Source organism: Bremia lactucae, assembly GCF_004359215.1.
Source record: "Bremia lactucae strain SF5 chromosome Unknown BlacSF5_NotPlaced_49_SHOA01000009.1_1371882bp, whole genome shotgun sequence".
NCBI classification, from domain to species: Eukaryota; Oomycota; class Peronosporomycetes; order Peronosporales; family Peronosporaceae; genus Bremia; species Bremia lactucae.
In genome coordinates, this window is record NW_027152062.1 from 1066408 (window position 1) to 1081916 (window position 15509).

At 46.0% G+C, this 15509-nt stretch overlaps 2 protein-coding genes across 2 annotated transcripts; one reads left to right on the forward strand and one right to left on the reverse strand.

The window, feature by feature from the left end:
- Nucleotides 1-7750: 7750 nt before the first annotated feature.
- On the forward strand, nt 7751-12210 carry CCR75_006411 (uncharacterized protein; the record flags this gene model as incomplete). The annotated part of the gene is made up of 5 exons (XM_067964481.1): nt 7751-7831; nt 7900-8094; nt 8146-8905; nt 8991-9095; nt 9171-12210. The coding sequence occupies 5 exons, from the start codon at nt 7751-7753 to the stop codon at nt 10961-10963; spliced, it is 2934 nt and encodes a 977-aa protein (XP_067820097.1). The 3' UTR covers nt 10964-12210.
- A 213-nt stretch (nt 12211-12423) lies between these two features.
- On the reverse strand, nt 12424-13320 carry CCR75_006412 (uncharacterized protein; the record flags this gene model as incomplete). Its single annotated transcript, XM_067964482.1, has 1 exon — nt 12424-13320. The coding sequence occupies one exon, from the start codon at nt 13318-13320 to the stop codon at nt 12424-12426; it is 897 nt and encodes a 298-aa protein (XP_067820094.1).
- Nucleotides 13321-15509: the final 2189 nt, after the last annotated feature.

Below are 15509 nucleotides of genomic sequence, written 5' to 3' on the forward strand. Positions count from 1 at the left end.
CTTGCACGAGCGGACTTAAAGACGAATTATAGCGCGTAGCGCTTGGCAACTGCCTCTTCAAAAGCAAACGGGATGAGATCGGAACAATTTCGTCCGAGCAACGCCCTCATTGCGATCCCGCATAAAGACGTTTACTAAACTTGCGTCTTGCACCGCGTCTTAATGCATAGCGGCAATTAGAGTTCTCAACTCCTGGACATAGTCCCTTAGGTTTGTTTTACCCTGACGAGTAATTATAAGTCGTGATCGCGTACAAAAAGCCTGGTCAGTTGGTGCAAACATGCTAGTCATGTGCTGTTTCAGCATATCCCACGCGGGAGAAGCGTCGTTTATAGACGTGCTGCACGTGAGCGTCCACTCCATGGCTCTACCACCGAGCTTAGAGATGGTCATGACCACCTTTATCGTTCTGTTTAGAACATGGCAGAGTCTATGGACATCTCCGTTTGCTTGATCCAGAATATGAGGTTTTCTTCCTCGTTACCCTCAAACGTCTTAACATTGACAACAAGGAGGCCAGCCTTAGGCTCTGGATCAGGTACATAAGTTTATCGAGTCGGCATAGATGCCGCTAAGTTGTTCTGGACCTGTCCGAAAAGAGAAAATTCGTATTGCATCAAGGCTTCAAGCCATGCATCCAGAACCTCTGGTATCTGGGACATGATGAATTTAATGTGTTCTAGCCCAAACAAGGTTTTAAAGCTCTTAGACGCTGCGCGTTTCACCTCTGAAAGCTCGGGACAAGGGTCCATTTCAGCAGAGGCTTAGTATAAGATACTCAGGCGTAGATTGACTACAAGTGCTACCAGGTATAGCGGAGCCGATTTGCTTATAAGTCAGAGGAAGACTTATAGACTCAGAGAGTCACATAGTTCTATGAAACTAAAAGGTAGAATAGCTCAGTGGCTTGAACAAGCTCTAAGAGCTTAACGAATCCTAGTTCAAGGAACTCAGGGGTCGTAGAACCAAGTGGCAACTAGTGCCGAGAATATATACCATAAAAAGGTTCTTTCTCTCGTAGATCAATGCGCAAACCTTAGGAAGGCACTAGACGCTGTAAGATCAAAAAGGGTAACTTATCAATTTAAAACCTTATCCTAGCTACACTAAAATGGATTTCGGCCGCCACATTTATATCTGGCGGCTGTCACATATGTTACCTATTATAAATGGGAGGGATTTTATTAATTTAACTATTTCAAGTAGAACAAAAGGGTGTTTTACCCACAAAGTAAATGTACCACAAAATCGGTTCACGAACCGATGTGTGCCCCATTCAAGTCACACTTTGCTAGTCCTGATAACAGCTCTAGCTAACCTAGACCGACTACAGTGAAGGTGGGGTGCCTCGACTTCTTCACGTACACGACGTTCAGAGGAGAGTTCTAAGTAGCTAAGAAGCCTTAGCTACTAACGAAGAATTCTTAGGCTTTAGAATAGTGAGAAAGTAAAACTGTATTAATGTATTAAGATCCACATAACGATCTTCTATCTAGTACTATTTTTAATATGCTAATACAAACTATGTATGGCACCTACTTTCGCACCGCACAATCGTATCTTCTGACGATTAGCAGGGTTAATTCCAATATAAATCAACCGTTTATTAGCAATAATGTTTTATTCCGTCAGTATTACCAAATTTGGTAATACTGGAGCTATTGAGTTCAAATTAAGATAATAGTGATACCTTTCTATTTATTTTCTCTTGTAGGAGATTACATCTAATAATTATTGTAGGAAATAATATTTACGTGACGGGACACCCCGCTTCAAAAGTAAAACTGTATTAATATAATTAATATCCTACGTATTGCAATCTTCTTAACTGACTTATTATATGTTTATCTTACTATGTATTACAAATCACCCATTCGCGCGTCAAGCAGCGATTGGCGGGGTTGGTTTAAGGACTTAAATCAACAATGAACAGAACTGTTGTAGGCGGGCACGTCTATTGTGGCCACGATCTACTTAAGCGCACACCCTAGCACAGCAAGGAAGCGGTTTGACCGTCTTCTCTCACGTGCAGTGAGGTAGTTGGTGGGCGCGTAAGCGACCTCCCCAACGAACTAAGCACCTTAGTACAAGGGACGTCACGAGAGCGGTAATCCGGCTTCACTTGCGCATTTGTCAACTAGGAAGAAGTTACCAGACTGATGTATATTTAATCTATTTAAATATAAATTCCTATTTTTACCAATCAAAATGTCATCTCTATAGATAACACTTAATATGTACTGCGAGCGTATCTTTCTAGATACCTCGCGTAAAGGATGACGCTAGGCGCCATCCCTCCTAATGCGAATGCATCTATGTGCATCACATACACAAGGGTTGGTCACAAATGTGAACCACACCCGAGTGCTGGGTCTAATTACTTTATTTAAGTAATTGACCATTTCCTTAAGTCCACCAAGTGTACTTAACGGGGACTGTGTAACATTAGGGCAACTTTAGCCCGTTACACCATCCCGGCATCTTTGGAATGCCACCCGTCACAGAGCCACGTTCTAAACGACTGGCTTGTGACACCGACTGAGCACGTTCACGTGTCGTCGGCGGAGCTTTTTTTTTTGGCTCCGAATCCTCTATGTCAGAACCATTATGAATTATGGTCTGAGCATAAAGCGTTGTGATTATACCCAACGGAGAAGCGGCTGCACCTTTATGGGCAGCGCTCTCATTACCTGTCGCTGCGCTATCCAGCGCAGACGACGAGACAGAATTCGTAAATGTTACTGTCTCCATGTCGCGAGCCATGAGAGAAGTTTGGATGGGCAAACTTCTCTAATGGCTCGCGACATGCGCCATCATCCTATCTCATGAGCTCGTTGTCCGCATCACTACTATGAGGTGACGGCAACGGTGTCGACTCATTGTAGTCGACAATGAGCGACGGATCAGTATCCTCACTATTGAAGTGGGATGGATCCTTTAGCCCCGTTAACGCGACAGCAGCAGTAGCTGTCGGCGTTTCGATTAAGGCATTGGACGCGGCCGGCGAGTTAACGCGGCGCGTGTGCTTAGTGCGGGGTTGGATGGGCGTCTTCGCAGACGACCCACCAACATTGCCCCTTTTAAGTGGCATCTTTGGCGCCGTGTATGGTAACACAGGTCGCTAGAGTGATTGAGTGAACTAGCGGCGCGTAAAGCTGCTCGCAGTTTCTCGCTCCTCTTTGACGAATTTAAAATGTAAATTCGTTCTTTAAGGGCCCTCCATCTAAATCGCCTCGTTTAAACGGGCCAAGAGCGTCGCTCCTAGAGCGCGCTCTTGTAGACGCACATAATTATTATGGCGTCTTTCAATCATGGAGGGCTCAGGGAAAATCGCTTGAACGTATTTTCCGATCCCGGTCGTGTTGTGTTGCGTTCAATATAACGCCTGATCAAAACGACACGGAATTCACGCGCCGCTTTTTACCGCATTACGATGCGGTGAAACAGCGGTCGCAGCGAATTGATTTCGCCTGCTTGCGTATGAAAGAAATCATGGGCGGTGCAGTACCCCTGTTTCTTCTCACCACGCTACTCCTGCTAGTCCATTTGAGACTAGCGGAGAGGCCCTTGCTGGTGCTTCTTTTCATAGGCAGTCACCAAACCGGGCGCATCAATAAGTAGGGTATCGATCGGTTCCCAAGAGTCGAAACATTTCGGGTATCTCCTCCACTGGACGAGGATTTAATACTTCTGCCTCACGGAGTGGTGGGCAAACAACCTTCCAACAAGGAAGCGTTGATTCCCACCCGCATCCATCAGTGCAGGCGGTGTCCGATAGGAGTGGCGATCTCGCCCACCTAATCACGGCTGCCTTACCTTCGTCCATTTAGTCGCAGGCGTTAAGCGCTGCTAAACGACGCATTGGGGATCTCGAGGGTCAAGTCTTGCGACTTTCCTCGGATTTTCAGGATGTCCGCGCGAAGGATCGTCAGGGTCATGAACGCCTTAAACTTCGGCTTGGCATCCTGGAGAAGTTGATGCTGAAAAACATGCATTACGCGCGTGGTATCTCTCGCTCTCCGAATCTTTTTCGTGGTGGGAGAAGTCATTCGGCAATGAAACCCGGCATTAAACTTCAAAGTACCTCCAAGTAGTACAGAAATTGCATTTTAAGGTAGGGTAGCAGTACCTAATAGTACTTTCCCTTACTCTAAACTGTTCTTTATTTTTCGACCATTTCGGTCCGCATATTTTTTTTATCCTGTGCGCTTTCCATCGCGCCACGGCCTTTACATGTGATGGCTAATCGCTCATTCACAAAGCGTTGAGCCTCGCTCACGCTTTTAGAATCAAACTCGCATATGATACCGCCGAGAGGTCGGTCGTAAGGCGTAATTTTATTGACCACTGCAAAACTGGCACGGTCACTGGGCAAGTAAGTTTCCGTCTTTAAGATGATACCCTCATGTGTCATCGTCATATTGATGACACTTTGTCCCTCTTTCGCACCGAGCACAGTGAGGGGCCGCACAACCGAGACTGGCGTCCGAGGATGGCGCAGTCCGTTAATATTAAACGATGCCTCACCCGTACTGGCGTCGACACTGTTATTTATAGCGAACTCCACGAAGGGTAGTTGGTTGCTCTATTCTTTGGGAGTTGCTATCAAGCGTAAGACATTCGCCACAACCCGATTGGCACGTTCTGTTTGCCATTCAGTCGGGGCTCGTCGTCTTTGTAGACAGACTGAGCAAAATGTTGCATTTAGCTCAATGTCAAACATCGATCACAGGCAAGGAGGCAGCTCTCTTGTTTCTGATTCATTTTTACCAACTGCACGGGATGTCCGAGTTCATACCATAGGACTGGGATTCAAGTTTTACGTCGGGTTTTTAACAAGATGTGTTCGAGCTGCTAGGTAGCAAACTCCACATGTCGACCGCAGATCATCCCCAGTCCAACCCTTGTGGTCGGGCGGCATGCCAAACATAAAGTCCAGACTTTCTGACATCCGCAATTTGTTGGAATCAGTAGCGGCTTCAGTTGCACACTGCTGGACGGTGCCAGATTTATGCGCTGACGCTGTTCGCAGGAGCGAATATAGCTGGCCACCCATTTATATAGGTGCGACCACCAAAATTTCTCGACACTCGTAAGAATGTCTTTTCACGGCCCAATTGCCCACTCGACGGCGTATCATGGAGCTCGCGAAGGATCATCAGCTTGAGATCTGTGTCATGAGGCACATAGATTCTCAAGGGATCACAAGGTGATAGCTGATGCCATAACAGACCATCGTTGTAGCTAAAGCGATTTAGCTTAGCTTTCAGGTACGACGGAAGGGGAACCTTTCGTCCACCGAAGTGATCTTACAGCAGGCGACAATGGTCGTCCTGACTGTAGCTCTATTTTAGAGACTAATGAGCTCGTCACGTGGTATGCCTTTATGCTACCAACGGTGACGGCTGAAATGGTGCTTTAGCACTAGACACACTTTTCTGGTGTATTACCTCAAAGTCGGATCTTTGTCAGCCAAGACATTCGATTACCCGGCTTGTATTTAACATTGAAAGTAAATTCAGAGGAGAATGTAAGCCAACTTGCCATTCTAGGCGAGAGGTGCGGTGAGTTTATTGCGGTCCGCAGTGATTTGTGATCCGTCTAAATCACAAATGGTTCGGTGCCCAATAGGCGCACACGAAACTTGACAAGAGCAAACTTTATTGAAAGTAGCTCTTCGCCATGCAAAAAAGCCAGTTCCACGGCTTTTAAAGCCGGGACTGATAAGAGACAACGCGGTAGCCGCCGTCGTCATCCTTCTGCATGAGCGCGCTGCCGATTGCAAAATTACTTGCATCGCAGACGATCATCTTGTTCTTTTAACAAAACCAATTCTGCGTCCTTTTTAAGGAGGACAGATAATAGTTTAGTTTGCTCAGCTTAGTCCTCGCTATATTTATGCAAGTAATTAGCGAGCCCTAGGAATTGGCACAAATCCTTCCCATGTCGTGGGATCGGCCATTCGTTTACCGATTTAACCTACTCTAGGTCTGCTCGTGCGCCATGTGTACCTACGATGCAGCCCAGCACAGGTCAAGGCTATCTGCGTAATAACCCTCAATAGATGCTCTCGCAGCTGGTTTGCAGTAGCGTCCTTGAGGTTAACAGCCGCACGCTCTACCAACTGAGCTATAGGAGAGGCGTGGCAACAGATGAATCGAGCAACAATTTAATTAAATCATTGAGGCTATCTGCGTAATTTCCCCCAATGATTGTTCTCCCAGCTGAATTTGAATAAGCGACCTTGAGGTTCGGATCAATCACTTTATTTAATTTTTATCTATCTATTGTATACAATGTCAAAAAGAACCATTTTTTTGTCAATGGATCCTATGGATGAATTCTATCAGATCGTCATGCGTGGACAGGTTATCCCGTTCACAGTAAAATCTACCCGAAGCGGAATGTTATGGGAGTGGCTCGTAATGCCACAGGGGCTTAGTAATGCTTCTGCAACATTCAACAGTTGTGTAACTAATCTGTTGAGATCGGGGTGGGATATCGCACCGAGCTATTGTGATGACGTCTTCGTTCATAGCCGAGTTTTTATGAACGAAAAGTCGGACGTTGAAGTAAATCGTACCCATGCCTAAAAGGTTCTTACACTAATGCGTAACCAAAACTTGCATGCAAATCTCAAAACGTGTATATTTTCTGCAAGCGAAATCCTACTTCTTGGGTGCATCGTGGGTAAACACGGTGTACGCCCGGATACGGAAAAAAATCAAGGCGACCATCGACTGGCCCGTGCCAGTCGATGTAAAGAGACTTCGTTATTTCCTCGGCTCACGCAATTTTTTTAATGCCGAAATGACAAACATACTGCTTCTTTGTTAAAGAAAAATGTAATGTGATGCACATAGATGCATTCACATTAGGAGGGATGGCGCCTAGCGTCATCCGTTACGCGAGGTATCTAGAAAGATACGCTCGCAGTACATATTAAGTGTTATCTATAGAGATGACATTTTGATTGGTAAAAATAGGTATATATATTTAACGCGATTAAATATAAATCAGTCTGAAACTACTTCCTACTTAGTAAGTGCCCACGAGGAGTCGGATTACCGCTCCCGTGACGACACTTAACTAATGTACTTAGTGCGTTGGGTGAGGTCGCTAACGTGCTCACCACAATTACCTCACTGCACGCAAGAGAAGCTGGTTACACCGCTTCCTCGCTGTGCTAGGGTGTGTGTCTAAGTAGAGCGTGGCCGCATTACGACGTGCCCGCCTACACATCCTTCCATAGGCCTTTTAGCAGTTAGCTGAATTATCAAAGTATTTTTTTGCCGCCAATTTCGAAATCATTTCATCATAACTCTGAATAGAATTAACGAGTATTGATGGAGTGATGCTGGGTTAAAAAAAGGCGGTTATGTATGTGACTAATAATTAAATCTGGCATCCTTACATTACGTCGGGTAGGGCACTGTACATACATGTTGTGGACGGGACGCGAGACAGTAACCAATGGGCAAGCCAGCCAGTAGCCAATGGGATGGACGTTTTAACGGTCGGGTAGCAATAAAAAAGGCGGGTAGCAATATCATTTCCCTAAAAATAGTATCGCTGACATTTCGTACCTCCTCTTTTTTCGTGAGGCCAGCAACAATGAATGCAGATTTTGATATGTATAAATAGTTTATTTTTTTAGGCAATTATTACGGCTCTTGTAACAAATGCGTTATTCGACGACTGGACCATGTTCGCGCAGCTCAAACGAGAAAGCCTACGCAAATTACATGCAATGGAGGATAAAAGTCCTAAAGGCTGCATTGACAAACCTATTGCAAGCATGATAAACACCATTAATGCGCATCCGGACTACGTGCGGTTTAGGCAAATGGTCAAAATTTTGCGATGGATACGTGCTTACTGGCTTTTGTTGTAAAGTAGGTGACAAGCAGTTCGTGCTCGGGTCGCATAGCAGTTTTTTGCGGTGAAACCGCCACATTGAATGGAAATGAAGCAAGAACAGACCTTATCACTAAAGGCGGAAAGTGGCTGATTGCCGAGCATGCCACTATCACGTTCGAACAATTGGCAACTGGGTTGCGCTTGGCCGGCGCCGACTCCAGCACCAGTAGAATGGTACGTGGATGACTATACAGCAAAATTAAGTTTCGTGATTGGCGACTAAAGCTACAACAGTTGATATTCAAACATGAGCCGTTCATTATGCATGTAGTATGCCGCAATCTCGACTCGGCTAAGGCATTGCTACAATGGGGCCTTGCAAGCGGATTTCGAGAATCCGGCGTTGTATTGGGCAATCGCAAGATCACTTGTGCGATTCGCACCACGGCGAATGGCATGGAAATTCCACTTGGCCGATGTGCAAAAAAATTGCTCGTTGAAGAAAGTTATCTCCAATGGATAGTTGATATCGCTAACCAAAAGTTTGAAGCGAACAAGCAAAAAACTGATCGACTTTTTGAGACTTTTGGTGCTAAATTCTCCCAACCACTTGTAAACTCAAAAGATGTCAGCCAACCTACGATTGAACTAACTTCCTGGTCTGAAGTTGTCAACAAAGACAGCTTGAAGGTAGTAGGACATTCCAGCGTACAGTATGATGATGCCATTGTCGTGTTCGGAGGTCAGGGATCAACTGCATCCGGAACGACAACTCGCCTTGCCGATGTTAGTTTCTTGTCTCCCTCCAGTGATGGTTCTCTTCAGCAGACATACTACGCGACTACCGGAGTCAATGGCCCCGTGGCTCGTATGTATCATTCTGCTGTGGTGGTGGAAACGCGGATGATAATATTCGGTGGTCGAGCCAGTCCTGTCAAACCTCTGAATGATCTCTATGCGATGGACCTTGCGAAGAAGCAGTGGGAAGCGATCAATCCGATTGGAGTTGGACCTTGTCCACGTTGGAAACATTGCAGTTGTGTAGGTAAGGCTAGCTATTGTTACTGCAGCTTGCTTTATTGATTGTCGAGCCATTAAATCGTAAATTTTCCTTGCTTAATGGGCTGTAGTGGGCTCTGTTATGTACGTTTACGGGGGACGCGATGCCGAGCAAGTATTCGGCGATTTACATGCCCTAGATCTTCGCCCACATCATCCGGAGTGGCGTCGGATTGGTATTCATTAAATTCCACTTCTTCGTCTCTTGCTTGTGGTGTTTCTTTATGCTAAGTGTGCTAATCATTTTGCAGAGAATTTGCCTGGCATCTCCAATCGGTTCGATCACGTTGGTGCAGTTGTTGGCTCAACTAAGCTTGTTTTTTGGGGAGGCATGCATTCGTTGGAAGACGTTGATTGCAGTATTGAAAGGGATAGCGGCGCGTGCGTAATATTCGATACCGTCAGCAATACCTGGACTACTAAAAGGCTTGCAAACATTAAGAACGGAAGCCAACCTTCAGCGCTCTTTTCTGCCAGCGCGTCTGTGATCAGCGGTCACCAGGTTATTGTTGTGGGTGGTATATCGTCTGCACTATTGGCGAAACGAGTACAGGCAGTTCAGAAAATATATTTGCTGGACGTCGGAAAGCTACAGTGGTCGGAGCTTGGTGAAGTGAAGCATAAAAATGCAGCGTTTGTAGGCCACAGTACGACGTGGCTGTCTACGAACAATTCGCTTTATATATTAGGAGGTGGATATCAGTGTTTTGGCTTTGGGCAAATCTATTCATCAACGTATCAGTGCTGTCTATCGGTAGCGCGGCCCAACGAGGTTGCTACCATTGTTGCAAGAAGTCAATTGGCTAACACGCCAGCTTTGGATCGATCAACTTCTTTAAATGTCGAGCCACTCGGTGTTCGTGTGGACAAAGAGCACGTAAAGCAAGTTAAATCATTGCTAGAAAAAGCGCACGCATATGACAAGTCCCGTCGAATTCACGTTGCTGAGGGCATACTGACGAATGAAAAGTCAGAATCCACAAAGATGTTTTTGATTCCTGTGGCGTCGAATTTTCGTGAAGTCATCGCTTCGACAAATGACGTTGAATTGCAGAAGCTTGAGATTGTAATTGATAATGATGTGTATCTGAACAAGTTTGGCAAGATGAGCGGATTAAACCGCAACGATGTGATTCGCAGTGCGATTGAAGGTTTTGCTAGCAAACACTATCTGTCGCCAGAAGTGATTAAAGCTATACCGAACAAATACGAATTTATTGGCGACGTACTGTTGGTGCCGCGTGACTCTTTCCTCGATGAGGAGTGGACGTTATTTGCCGACAAAATGTGGGCTTTTGTCTGTCATTCTTCTTCTCCCACGTTTACGCGTGTTGCACGCAAGGCATTTATCGATGCCAGTGAAAAGCGCCAGAGTCACGTGAAGCTCTTGTATATAGACAAGAAGGCTCTTGTCTCGAAATGTCATACTAAAGCTCCTGGATGGGTTGAGATTCGTGAGAATGGAATCATATACGGATGGGATCTCACGCGAGTTATGTTCTCGTCAGGCAACGTAACTGAGAAGGCCCGCATGGCAAAAATCGGGTGCTGCGGTGAGACTATCGTTGACCTTTTCTGCGGCATTGGTTACTACGTCCTCCCTTTTCTTGTGCACGGCGGAGCTGCATTTGTACACGCGTGCGAGTGGAACCCGGACTCGGTGGCTGCACTGCGCAACAACCTCGAGCGAAACCATGTTGCAGATAGATGTAAAGTATACTTTGGAGACAACCGCGAGTCGGCTTCCTTGATTGGTGCTGTCGCTGACCGTGTGAATCTTGGTCTCTTGCCCACGAGCGAGAAGGCTTGGCCTCTGGCTGTGCAAGTTCTTAAAGTGAATGGGGGCTGGCTCCACGTGCACGGAAATGTGGCCGTGGAGGATCGCAAGATATGGGAGCAGCACGTTTTAGACTCGTTGCGGGCGCTTGCTGAGCAATATGGGAAGCACTGGACTATTTCTTGCATGAATGTAGAGAGGGTCAAGTCATACGCCCCCAAGGTCTACCATCTCGTAGCTGATATTTATTGCGAACCATCTCTTTGAAATAGTGCACATCTATACGTCGAGTTTTTGCGATTTTGCGCGTAGGGCAACTCCGAGTCATTTAAATCTGTGCCAGCCATTTGCACTTTCGATATTGGTCACAAAATATACATTGCGCGTGTCCAATGGAATGAAATGATATCACCATCTTTGGCGCAATTTTTTTGCCGCACCCATTCATTCGCAAAAATCCCCTTATTTAAAGATAATGGCCGCACGCTTTTCCCCCCAGGACGTTATGGAGACCGAGGTGAAACGGCGACTCGGACCACACGTGCAACGACGTGGCGACGGCTTTACCGAAGCGGAGTCCATGGGACTACTGCAGATTGTGCGCAGTCGCTGGCGCGAGGGTTGGGACGTTGTCGCACAGCTGCACAATGCTCAATTCGCCAAACACAATCGATCGGCCGACTCTCTTAAGAAAAAGTTTTCACGTTTGTACCGCTCAAATATTCCGCCACGCGGAGCCAAAAATCATCAGGCCATCACTTTTGCACACATTGTCCATAAGGAAATGAATGAGGGAGTTGCGTCCGCACTAGCTCCAGTGATCGATGACGAAACACCCGTTGAGTCCAGTGAGGTATCATTCCAACCCGCGCGCAGCGAAGAGCGCATACAGGATCGATCAATTGAGTCGGAAACCAACTGGGTCGCCACGCCGGCTGAAGTTCCATCTGTAGCATCGCCTTCATCAACAGCTGCTGTCGCCTTACCACCGGCCGCTTCCATTGCAGTCCCGCGACCAAGACGTCAGATGGCTGAGTGGCAGGATTCTGCCGCTGTGTTTCCGCGGGATGCCACGCCGCTGCCCACAGACGATTTGCTGACATCTGTATTAAAGGTCGTATTACGCTCTCAGTACCAGCGTGATCTGGACCGAGAAGAGGAGCGTCAACGTCAGGAAGAAGAGAGACTACGTCGGAGGGACGAGGCTGAGCAGCGGAGACAGGAGGACGACCGTCGACGCGACGAAGAACGTGAAGAGCGACGTCGCTATAATGAAGAGCGCGCCGAAGAGCGTGCCGAATACCTTCACAGACACGAGCAATTTATGCAGATGATGATGGTGCTCGTGGGTAAGAATGGTGAATCCCAACGGCGAGAGTCCGAAATTTGAGCAAATTTAAACAAATTCCGCTATTAATGTGCCTTAGATCTTAACACTTCCTGCAGCTATTTTATTAGCCTCAGCATCTACTTCAAATAATAACCAAAAGAACATTATGCTTACCAAAATCTGCAAAAAGGGACCACATTTATCTTACTAGAAAAAATGTAAGCTCAGCCTGTTTGTCATCAATGATATAGGAACGAAAATATGTCACGATTTGAGACTCGTCATTTGTCTAAAAATATTCCTTCAAATCACTATCTTTAATTATGCTAAAAAGTGAATTTTGCACTTTCTGACATGCTTCGATAAACAATAATTTCCGCGTACAAATATATACGACTCAATTTAAGCCGCTTCGCTGTTGCCCCGCAGCAATTTGTCCGACAAGCGTGGTCATCACTTGCATGAACTGGTCATTTCGGCGCCGATCCTCAATACGCTCCTGCTCGTATCGACATCGCTGCTCATGCATTTCATCGTGCCAGCGCTGTCGTTCCAATCGTCGTTCCTCCCGTTCTTGATCCCTCTCCAAGTCCCGCTGATGTTGAGATTCGAGTAGCATTAGTAGCACAGTCTGCGCTAGATCTTGACTAGACATGGTCTCGCCACACTCAATTCGAGAACGCATCCGGCGTAACTGCTCACTGGCGACAGGCCAACGATCAATGGCTGCCTGCCATGCATCAACGGACTCCTGGGACATGGGCACGCTCTGCGTCAGTGTCTGCCGCAGTTCGTGCTCAGTTGCCGTAATTGTATCCTCAGGAACGGAGTGAGGCTGTGTGACTGACTGATACGTAATGATTTCAACCTCATTAAGGTCGGGGTGAACGTCCTGGACGCCGACGCCGGCGTCCGTCTCCGACGCGAGGTCATCTCCCAGCATGCGGCTGGACGCAGCGAGACCTCGCCGCTGGCCACGCATTTCTTCTCGGACCTTCTTGGCCATTGCAGCAATACGTGCATGCTTTGGCTTTACAGTAGTATTACTTTTGGTGCGGTAGAGCTTTGCAAATTTGCGTTTGAGTGAGCCAGCGGTTCGTTTGTGGCCTGGAAACTGCGCGTTGTGAACCTCGGCGATTATATCCCATCCATCCTGCCAGCGATTTCGCACTTCCTGCAGCAAACCCTCGGTCTCTTGTACAGAAAATCCGTCACCGCGCTTCGAGTAACTCCGCGTTGGGGCCGAATCAATAACCTTATTTGAATGCTGCTCACTTGTTGGCGAAGGCGCCATTTTTTATGGGGGAATTAGTGAAATGGGCAGTAAAAAAATGGGATCACCTTAAGTATTTAATTTTAAAGATTGATATATTGATCTCGGTATACCGCTTCAAATATTCACTTTTACTTCGAAATAATTAGTCTTTTGAATTTGGTGAAGTACTTCCATTCTAATATTGCCAAATGCTAGTTTACTTTCATTTCCAATAATTATATTTAGCACTGTGTTGCCTGCGAATTTGCTTCCGTGAAGGCTGCATACATGGAGTATGATTCTCTCTCGATTGTGTAAATGAATTGCAAGTCGCAAGTCTTAGCACGCCACGATTAGTCATTCATTGTCACTTGCCGCTAAATTGAAAGCGCTGTTAAGCAAAGCGTCACCTCTTAATGTCATCTCTGCCGCCAGTTAAAGCTTATATTGGAGTGAAGCTCGTCATACCGCAGACAACGGTGGAAGTAAAAGTAAATTTCATACTTAGTTAGTGTTACGGAGTACTGTTAACAGTACTAGTCAACCTACATTGATTACAGTGAAGTGTGGTGGCCCGGCTACTTCACGTAAACGATGTGCAGAGGAAGATTATAGGTAGCTAAGTAGTCTTAGCTACCAAAGGTTAGGTCTAAGCCTTTAGAATAGAGAGAAAGTAAAACTATATTAAGATATTAAGCTCTTACGTTACGAACTTCTATCTACTACTGACTTTATTATATTACTAACAATCTACGTATAGCGCCTCCATGCCCCCGCACAATCGTTGTAACGGGGTGTCTCGTTACATGTAACGGGGCACTACGACTTGTACTGCTTCAGTACAAGTCCACTTCACACTGCTACAGATGTGAGTGGTGCCTCTCGTTAGGTGACGTACACTGTACGTATAGAGGAAGACTTCTCTTAAGGCAAGTTAGCTTAAGAGTGTAAAATGAAAACTGTATTAATATAGTTAAGTGTCTTTGTTAATCTATCTTTGTAAATGTTGTCTTAACTATAAACTAATACTAAACATGTAAATGAATTCTTATCTATCTTATCTCGTAACTCTCTTTGATTACTTCTACAGCTGATTAGTCTGCGGAATAAATAGACATAATGGTCTATACCTATTTATGGATAAGAATTCAGGAAATTACTATTTAAAGTAATTTCCTCCAAATATTATCTACCTTTTGGATAATATTAATTAACAATCTTTTATTGTTAATTTCATGTAACGATACACCCCGTTACATCACCCCTCCCTTAAACGACAATCACTCTGAATGTCATTAGGTGGAGTGGTCGCTAAATGACCACTTAATTTTTAAAATGATTTTGATTGGTCAGATCCATCATTTTAAATTCCATCGCATGAAGGAACAATTCATGCGGGGTGAGGATAGTGTTGAACCTTCGGCTGCGGTTCGTGCAGCCGCGGGTGACGCATTGTTATCTCTTGCGGTAGACGTTCCGTCTACCGTAGTGTCTTCCACTCGCACAACACTTGGTGTTGCGAGTGCACGTGGTGATTCACCACGTGAGTACGACCCCTCTTTAGAGGTCGATTATGAGTGCGAGTCGGACGAAATGGCCGACTCGGGGAGGATGGAACAGTCGCCTGATACCCGTCAGGCGGCTGATTATGAGCCTTCGAATGAGACGGCTCATTCCGATAGACGTGTGAACAGTCTATTTGGTTCCGACGATGAGGATGATCCCTCATCGCCCGTACGATCTTTCGTACGGTCTCCCATACGATCACCTGCACGTGTTTCTGTGCAAGGTGACGACGGTGGCGTAAGCCATCGTAAGAAAAGTCCTCGTGGTACCCCTACCTCAGCGGGTACCACTCAGGGGAGTGATGACAGTAAAATGTCTAATCTCGCCCCTGAAAAGAAGCCGTGGCTTTTGCCAGAAAGGCTCATTAATAGCTTGTCTGGAGAAACTACTCCACACAATAAATATCCTTTATTTATTGCGACAAAGCTACATGGCCTTGATCCCAGCGCGAAGAACTTTCGCGCTGAGGAAGATTTCTATCTCGATGCTTTTCTAAAGCATCGATGGTTTAGTGGCAATAATAAGCGAGATAAAGTCTCGCTTATGCAAGCTTGGAGTGCGTTCATTCGCAATGTTAAAGACATTGGACGCGAAGCTTGGCTTCAAAAACTTAACGCGAATCGTGTTAAGTTTGAGAAAAGAACTCCAACCGGTGCAAAATA